Below are 9958 nucleotides of genomic sequence, written 5' to 3' on the forward strand. Positions count from 1 at the left end.
GGAAGATCATTTGTATGTAAATAAGTTCATAGAAATATTGTCAGCTACCACATTACAGTAATAAGTCAAATCACAGCAGAAAGATATGATGTTTTGTGACATGTTTCAATATGATGTTAAGATTAACTGTGTTTTTTCTACATCATGTATACACACACGACAATGTACAAAGGAAAGACTTTCACTGTTAAATAAATCCTGTTTTGTTATTGAGGAAACAACTGTGAGTTTTCAGGTCCGTTCCTGAATCTTGAGGAATGTAAAAATCGGAAATCAGTAGGAAAGTCTATATTACAGTCCAGTATGATATTCTTGGCCGACCAGTGGTCGTCATTTAGAGCGATTAGTCGACTAATCATCGCATATCAGCAATTAAGCAAGGAGACGGTCGGAATGCGTCGCCATGGGCAGGTAGCTAGGCTAACGTTACTTACATGTTTAAGGTGGTATATCAAGTTCGTCGTGGACGAGTGAGGCAAAGTTTTTCTTGCAAAGTTTGTATGTGACCTTCTTGGGGTCATCCTTGTTCTTTTCAAAGCGATCCAATATTTTAGATGTATTTCCCAACATGATGAGCTATTCGTTATTAACTGTCCAAAAGCGATATACAGCCGTGTTAAAAAAAACAAAAAAACACTGATGGTGAGTGAGTGTCATGATTTCCTGTATCTGGCCCTTCAAATTAAAAGCCATCCAGCTCCAAATGGTTTATTTTTTTCTGCCACCAATCGACGAATGAAATTTTGGTCTGCTAGTGCTTGGTCGACTATTTGGGGACAGCCCTACAGCCCTACAGTCCAGCGTGACTGCCTAAATGTCAACTGTCTGGTGAGTGTGAAAAACTGGATGTCCAGTATCATCGTCATTTGCAACATTTCTTAAGCTCTCTAGTCCTTCTGTTCCTGTGTTTCAACCTCAAAGCCGTCATTGCAGTAGGGATTTAGGTCAGCGAGAGCCGAGGACTTCTTAATTCTACAGCAGATCAGTTTGTAGAGAGCCACCAGAGGGATGGAAATTACAGGTAGCACATAGAGGAGGATGATTATGGCAAACACCCAGTTTGGGTATGGCTTCGCTTCAGTTTGTGGGAATAGTTCCTAAAGAAAAAAACAGAGGTATAAAATGCAATGTATAGTATATTGCAACATTACTTCATTTTAAAATGGACTTGAATAATAGACATGTTGCCAAATCTGCTAATTCTCTTCATTCTTTGTCTTTAATATGGATAATACTTGCATATCTGTGAGCTAAAGATCAAGTTCAAGTTTCGGTTTCATGAGTCTTATGTAGATTAATACAAGGTCAACAGTACAATGAAATGTATTTAACTGCAGATATATGAAGCCACAGTCAGCAAGTGATAAGCCTAGCTTATCCTTAAGTCACCTTGCTGAACCAAGAAATACTTTTGGCAAATAATTCCTCATAATAATTTGTGTATAGATTAAACGGGGAAGAAGCAACTTGCTAATAGGTTAGCTTTAGAAGTTCTGGTAGGCATGTTTATTTACCTTTTAACAGAGCCAGGCTAGGGCCATTTCCAGTTTCTACCCTAAGGCCATAAGCCCTGAACCCTCACTGACTTAATTGACCTCGCCTATTAAGGGCTTGAGTGCGAGAGGCTGCAGGGACTTGCAGTGTTTTAAATAAAAATGTGATAGCAATTTTCAGCAACATATCACATTAACTTGATGACCTTAAAACCTTTCACGTACAATTGTGGGTTTTTAAATATCTTTGCAACCAATACACCTTAGGGATGCTTGCATTCCTATGATTTAATGTGGTTTATGTACCATCCTAGGTCCTTATTCATTGTTTAATAATTGTTTAAAATTTGTCTCTATGTATATTTGTGTGCCTATCCTCGTTTAAATTTAAAAAAAATGAAATGCTGCGGGGTTCCTCTGGTAACTCTGTTTAATGTTTCGCCTTGAATTATGGGTTATTCCCTCAAGGAATGCAGATTCACGGATTCATGTTTCAGATCACCTGAATGTAAGTAATCCAATATTCAATTATTTGAGAAATGTCTGGCTCCAGCTAGCCCCTTAAGTTTCTTAGTGTATATTGAATAGTGTATAGAGTTTGTAAGTGAGCTAAAATATGCGTGAGTCGTGGTTCTCTGTTGATTGCTACCTCTTTCATATACATCTAGTAATTTGAGTCATTTTATATATCAAATATTTCCAAAAATATATATTCAAGGCTGGACTCGACTAATGACTAAATTCCTCACATCTCCATGTCAACACCCTCGACCTGCTTACATAGGCTGGGTTCCATGTTGGATAAGTTGGGTGTTTCTGTGCCTGGACGACCACGTAGGCGATCAACACCACCAGGAGCATTAAAGGACTGATCACCATCCAGCATGCCTTCCAGAAGATGTTGGGCTTCTTCCCAGTCATGAAATAGATGTCTTCACTGAAACTGTCAGAGGATACAGGGACCAGAGAAAATGGTTAAAACAATGTCCAATAGATACATGTACTATTTAGATCCCAGAGTATCAAAGAATAAGAGGAAAAGTTACGTTTTCATGCCACGGACATAAATGACTCCAGCAATCTGAAAGAATGAAACAATGAGCAGAGGCACAGAGCCCACATGGCTGTTAAAGACCTCAAACCAGTAGTTTCCTGAACCCAGCGTGAAGATGAGACCCGTCAAGAAGGCTACCAAGCAGATGATCGCTAAGGAAGTGAAGAAAAGTTTTTTTTAGAATTGAAAACATCCATTGATTTCAGAACAACTTAAGCTGATTTGCAGGTACCTGTAACAAGTTCATTAGGGATCCACTTTGGCACTAGTTTGAGGTCATTGATTGGCGTGAGGACTCCCTCTAAGTTGCCAAACATGGAAGAGAGACCCAAGCTGAAGAGCATGATGAAGAACAGTATTGCCCATATCTGCGAGCCTGGCATTGATATCACTGCTTCGCTGAACACAATAAAAGCCAGGCCGGTACCTGATGCACTCTGGGGGAGGAAGATGAAAGAGAGAAAAGAAAATAATTAGGAAACAGGAACTGACTGTACATGTTTGACCGGCACATGATGTACTGCACTCTAGAGAAAGAGCTGAAATCTACCATGATTTGAAGGAAGTGACTCAGGCAAGAAGAATGCAATGTACTGGATTGGATGTGTTTTCAAGGTTAAAATACCTGGTCAAGGAATGTTTGCAGGTCACAGTGCCTCAAGTCCAAACTGGCCACCTCACCCGCAGATGTTCGATTTAGATACTCCAACCAATGATCGTAGTTCTCCACTGTTATGTTCTGGTCTGAAAACTCAAAGTGGTTGGTCAGAGCCAAGATGTTTCTGCAGATGAGATACATAACAAATCTGCATCATTGGTTTCGGCAAGAAAGGACAAAAAGCTTTATGATTACAAAGAATATATGTGTACGTACTCCTTTATGCAGGAGTTGTAGGCAGAGTTGGCTTTAAATCCCAGGATGGAGAAGATGGGAATGGAGGCGTACAGAGATGTGGCACTATTTATTACTCCTACTAGAACAGCATCGCTCTCACAGTTATTTCTAATGGACACAGAAGAGAAAAACAGCTCTTTTAGTCAGCACACAAATCTCATTTTCTGAGTGAGTTGATGAGTTTTAGTCCTTACCTCTCTTCATTATAGCTGGAGAAAGCAATGAGACCTCCAAAGGCCACGGAGAGAGAGAAGAAGATCTGGGTGGCGGCGTCCAGCCACACCTGAGGGTTCTTCAGTATCTCCCACTAACGTGTATTTGAAAAACAGCACATCAAATTATTGTGCCCGGCATACAATCTTACATCACCTGTAATGGCAACAAGTGACCAAACCCACATCAGGAGTGAATAGGTACACCAGTCCATCAGTAGCTCCAGGCAGAGTGAGGCCCCGGATCAGGAAAATAGTCAGCACCAGGTAAGGAAATGTAGCCGTCACATACACGGCCTGAAACGTGCAAAAATAGCCTCCACTGACTTGCATGGGACGGTACAATGGCTGATTTTGAAATAGGACATTTTTCACCAGGTAAACAGACCTTGCCTATAGACTCGATGCCTTTGATAAAGCAGATGTAGACCACACACCAGGCACTGGCCAGACAGATGACCAACCACCAGTGCAGGGAGCCACTGGTCTCAATGTCAGGTGTGATGTTCAGGGTCTCACGGTACCAGAAGTAGTTCGCTGGAGTGCTCTTCACACACTCCACATGATAGTCTGTATGGATGCACACAAAGCAGAAAACAAGGGCAACATTTATGAAATTCTATATTTCTTTTTATTGAACATGCTTTAACATTTTGCATACATTGAGAAACTATCTATACTATATATCAGTAGCAAGCGCATGCTGTTTTTATTTTGTGTTGTGGTATAGGATCCCTTTGTGCCATAAAACAATAAAAATCTAGCAGTTTTCCTATGATGTTTGATCTGGAATGCCACGTAGAGCTTCATAGTTAAAAGTCCTCTCCTCTTTCATCTTGTATACTTTACTGTACTTACCTATCAAGAAAGAATTGATATATCAGAATGTAACACGTCGTGTTATATGTAATACTTATGTCTCTACAGTACTGACAATCACATTGTGTGACACATGAAAGCTAAAATGACTGGTGGGGTTTCCTGTTACCTGTGAGGTTTTCATTGAGTGGACACTGGCTCCATGGCAGAGGGTTTTGGAAAGAGTGAAAGAAGTACCAGAGCACCCAGGCCAGGAGGGTGTTGTAGAAAATGCACACCAGGAATGACACAAACATGGAGGCAATTCCTACACACAGGAGAAATTTTCCACAAAAAATGTTCTCAGCTCTCGAAATGTAGAAGAATCTGACTAATAGAAATCTTAGTAACTGTTACTAATAATTCTAGGATACGCACCGACTCCACCCAGTAGTGGTGAGATGGAGTTCCAGACACCAATGCTGCCCATGCGGAGCCTCTGTCCTATAGCCATCTCCAGGTACAGCAGAGGGAGGCCCTCAAACACCAGCGCTATCAGGTAGGGGATGAGGAATGCACCTGAACACGTGAAGTAAACAATTACCTCAGTTATCAGCCATCAGATCTATCAACATATTTTGAAGAGAACATCTAACAGGTTCCATGATCATGAGTGGCGGTTTAAACCGTCATATTAATCATCATGACACAAATGGCAACTTCTTTTTATTGTCTTAACCAAGCCACAATAAGGGAGATTTTAGACCATGCTAAAGAAGTGCCCTGCAATCCTGAAAGACCTTCAGAGATTGAAATACCACTGCAGTTAATTGCGGTTTTCCAAGTGGAGTCAGGTTAGTAAAAGTATGACGGCATCATATAATAGCATCTCACCTCCTCCATAGATTTGGCACAGGTAAGGAAAACGCCAGACATTTCCAACTCCCACTGCAAAGCCAATACATGTTAAAAGATACTGAACCTTGTTGTCCCATTTAGGTCTCTCTTCCACCTCAGAGTCTTTTGCCTTGCTCATACTCAGCTATAAAAAACAAGGCTTACCACAGTTTGAGCTCTGTAACAAGGATGCAGCTCTCCTAATCTTAGTGGGCTGTCCTTCAATGTCCTATCACGTGCAGCTTTGGGTTACAGATTTTATTGTCTTTATGAAGGAATCAGGCCACCACAAAGGGAGCGAAAACATTAGGCATGATGATTTAATGGCTAATCCTACTTTACCAGTTTCTTTTAATTGTGAGTGTGCTAAGACCAAAATTAATGGATAACCTGGCGATGCCGTTTCACTGTTACACTGACCTAAAGCCCTAGGCAGATTATGAGACAAGGTTCTTTTTTATGCGTCTGCGCGAGTGAGAGCACAAACGATCCCTTGGACTCAAGGTCAGTGCTACCTCACAAAACACCCTTTTGCCCATAACTCAAGAATTTGTCCTTTTAAGGAGTCTTTTCTCAAGGAGAAATGTCACAAGAGTTCACACAAATGTCTCACAGGAAAAAAATAAGTAACTGATGACATATATCCTAAAGGTCAAAGGTCAACTTTGCTAAGACATAAATAATTGGTTATTCATTTGGTCAGATACTGAATGTGTGACACCAAACTTGGGCGCCAACCTTGAAACTTTGGTGGTTGTATGGATGTCCAGTGCTGTTGGGTTGAAGATGCGTGTGAAGCATCCATGTTTTAAAATGTAATACTTCTCTGCAGTAGCATCCATATTTGTCTACTGCCATTGCTGCAACTTTGTGTTCTATCCTGTTCCTCTGGTAGTCCACCACCAGCTCAATAGTTTTTTCTGATATTAAGCTTTAGGTGATAGTTGCAACTTGCAATGAAGCTCTTTATCAGTCACTGTAAAAATAGTGAAGACAAGTCTCTAAGACAGCATATTTCTTATTCAAGTCATACTCGAAATTCCATTTTGCTAAAGAATACCTTTTTTAATAAATGCATTCAATGTTTTCACTACATATTATATTTTCAACAGAAATTGATATAAACTGCAACTTGACTGGTTGCTGGAGGTATACAACCACGAGACAGCAGTTCCACTGGCACTTGCTTTTTGGATTTCTCCCCACAGGGTTAAAGGGCCGATATTGCATAGTACTCAGCCCTGCTAAAGTTGTATAGATAAATTGATGGGACGAACACTAATTTAAAATTTATAATGGTGGTTTCTTTCTTGGGATATCTTCTATTGTTTAGGCTGTTCCTTCATTTTTTGTGCTGTCAGTATAAAATCATGTCATTAAGGTTCAAGTGATGAGAGTATATTGAATAGGCTGTTATATAAAAATGCTTTGAACACATAGGGAGCGGCTCCTCCTCCATTGGTTAGCATGTACAGAGATATTGTCCCAGATGTGCGTTTATGTAACACACACATATAGATGTACACATTAGGGATAGGCGTGAGTGATCAATTCCTCGAGTAGTCCTCATCGGCTCTTCGCCTCACCATCCGACAGAAGTTGTGTGACCTACGTGACGGGGTTACTGTGCATGTACCAGACGACATGGAGGGGGGGAGCAGTTTGGTTCATGGCCGCAGCGTTGCAAGCACAGAGGCACTGGACACCCTTTGCAGAGAGGATGTCAACGAGCTAGAAGCGTGTTTCAGTGAGCCATACAAAAAAGCTCTCCAATAAATGTTTCCATAAAGAAAATATGTATATTTTTAAATTATAAATATAAAGTATTTTTGAAGTATTTCTAAGATGATAAAACATGGTTGTACAATATTATATGCTGCTCAAAATATTAACTTAAATTTAATTAAAAAACATTACTATTAAACAAAACACCAAGATTTATTGCAACATGCTGGATCTGTTGCAACCAGTAGATGGCAGAATTTGTCTTGTGATGTGCTGCCACTTCTTACCAAGGATATCTAGAATTCTCTGAAATTCCCATCCTTAATCCAAATTTGATCTAGAAACGGCATCATCATCACTGTTTTGCAGACATATATGTTCCTGTGGGAAACAAACTGAGGCATATGGGAATACGAAATGGGAAATAAACAGATTTGAGAAACATACATATGGTGCATAACAGTTTTAGTTCCCAGTGTTGATGATTTATTTTTTAAAGGTCGTAGTATCTGTATCAGAAAATTCACATAGGGCTCCACATTGGGGTTCAATATTTATTGTGAGGGTTTGAGACACAGATTTAGCATGATGCTGGATTTTTATTTAAGTGTTGATAATGTAACTTACATGTGTGTGGGATTGTCTGGCTGGGGAAGCAGAAGGTGCTTATCAACTTTCAGGTGTCTGGAAGCGTGGGCTGAATTTCTGGCATTTGTGTGCTGCCCCCTCATGCTGTAAAATTATTTCCTCAACTGTGCTTCTTGCATAAGTTATTGGGCTTTTGTCAGCCGTTATGGCTTCTTGTAAGTGGAATGACACCCCCCTGTACTTTGTACCTATCATAAACAGGGTGTTCCATTTAGAATGAAAACAAATGAGGCATGCCTTGTTCCAAGATCTGAAGTAATAGTGACCGCTTTTCTAAAAAAAGAAGAAAAAAAGTTCTTCCACTCTGTTCAAAAAGGCTGTATTCTGCCCTCACTGAACACAAACCGCTCAACTATTCTGTCAAGTTTAACTCCTTCCACCACCCTCCGGGCAGTAGTTTCTGTTGAGACTTTAAGGAATAAATAATGAAACTACAAAGCAGAGCACAAACATACACTTTATAACACATACACACATGAATATTGAAATAATGCACATTGCTAATGTTGCTGCTAGCATCAATACGTTATTATTGCTGACAAGTTATCATAGAGGATGCTACTACAATAACAAATTGGGAATGCTTCATTAAACATTGTAAAACTAAGGAAAGTATTGTAAAATATGATAAATTGCATTGACAATGTTTTGTTAATGCTGTAACAAAGACGAGGGTTGCACTGGATTTGATCTACTGAACTGAGGAAGTAGAAGAAAAAAAAATGTCAACAGAGTGGCCGACATTTTTTTTTTTTAATCATTGATGGCTAAAATGTTACACAGGTGGCCAACTAAAATCTAGGAGCTCCGTGACACTCCCGCTATGTGAGTCATGAGAATGTCCATTCTGCAGAAGCATAGAATTCATGGCGCCGTGCAATCCCTATCATCCGTGTCCAGGCTCAACACAAGTGCGAGGAGTACAGAGGGTTAAACGTGCGTTTCTGCTCGAGAAGGTTGTTCCTCAATGCTTGTCTGCCCTTTGACTCTGAGGATCCAACTTGAGCTCCTTGCCTGTCCCTACAAGTTGGTCCCAAAGTTGGACTGCAATTGCTTGGCAGGCTCTGTGATTGAGAAAAACTTTCAGAGCACATGATGATGAGAGGCGTCGCACTTCTGAAGTTTTTCAACTGAATAAGATGTCATTTAACTCTGTGAGCCTCCACTGTCAATGAATGGGCAAAGCTTGTGAAGAGAACTGTAAGGTTCTGTTTTGCTTCAGTAGATATGAACTCCTCAAGCTCAAATTTAAAAAACAAAAAAATGGTCTCACTACAATGAAATGGTAACTGAGGACTAACATCTTCCCACATGAATACAATTTGGCCCATTAAATCTTCAACAGTCTCAGCTTTCCAGTCAGATCCAATTTATGCAATTTCAGGACCCCAGTATGCAGAAATATTCAAATACAACATTTTACAATAGGCAAAATTACAAACCTCAGAAAATCAGGCCAGTTTTTCCCTCACCAAAATTTGGAGCAAACTGGAGCATTATTTGCCCCTTATGGCAAGCTAGTATGGCATGGTTGCTAGATTCCTTAGATTGTCTAGTTTTATATGATACCAATATCTACTCTACCTGTAGAGGGTTTTTATTCATGTTTATTATGTATCATACAAATGATGCACTCGGGCAGCATTTATTAACATGTAGAGTCAACAATATCCAAGATGACCAGCCAGGAGTTGCTTTCAAATAGCAACGAGGTGGTAAATAATAGTTGTAAACATGTCAAGTTCCATGAGTTTATGACCCGTGACGTTTCACTTCGACACATAATGGACAAACAATGTAGCAAAATCTTACTAAATACACACAGGACAAATGGTACACAGATCAGGGAATGTTTAATGAACAAATATACAAGCCAGTTTGCCTCAAGTTTACTTTTCATAAACGGTTTTGCATTTCATTGAGATGCATCAATCATTTTTTACTGATATCACATGTAGAAAGACACCACTGTCTATTATTCAGATTAAATACAGTCAATGGGCACTGCGAAATATTTGTTTTCATTACCCACCTGAACTATTGAAATACAGTTGGGAAAAAGAAGAAAAAAACAAATCTTCAGACACTACTCACTTCCCCTCTTGTATGTGCTTATTGACCTTGACTTAATAGATAGGCCTGTAAGTGTAATACTGCTATTAAAACAGGGAAGGTTATCAATCAATAACTGCACTGAACTAATTTTACTACCCTTTATCTCAGAATGTAAATATAT

General features: G+C 39.7%; 1 protein-coding gene across 1 annotated transcript; it reads right to left on the reverse strand.

Moving 5' to 3' along the window:
* Positions 1-887: 887 nt before the first annotated feature.
* LOC310955924 (sodium-dependent neutral amino acid transporter B(0)AT3-like) lies at positions 888-5488 on the reverse strand (the record flags this gene model as incomplete). The annotated part of the gene is made up of 12 exons (XM_083926004.1): positions 888-1097; positions 2274-2436; positions 2540-2699; positions 2780-2984; positions 3173-3329; positions 3422-3550; positions 3637-3749; positions 3841-3951; positions 4043-4224; positions 4643-4780; positions 4891-5031; positions 5347-5488. 12 exons carry the CDS (start codon positions 5486-5488, stop codon positions 888-890), a joined length of 1851 nt encoding a protein of 616 aa, XP_083782130.1.
* Between the last annotated feature and the right edge of the window lie 4470 nt (positions 5489-9958).

The sequence above is a fragment of the Echiichthys vipera genome (assembly GCF_963691815.1).
Source record: "Echiichthys vipera genome assembly, chromosome: 13".
Taxonomy (NCBI): Eukaryota; Metazoa; Chordata; class Actinopteri; order Perciformes; family Trachinidae; genus Echiichthys; species Echiichthys vipera.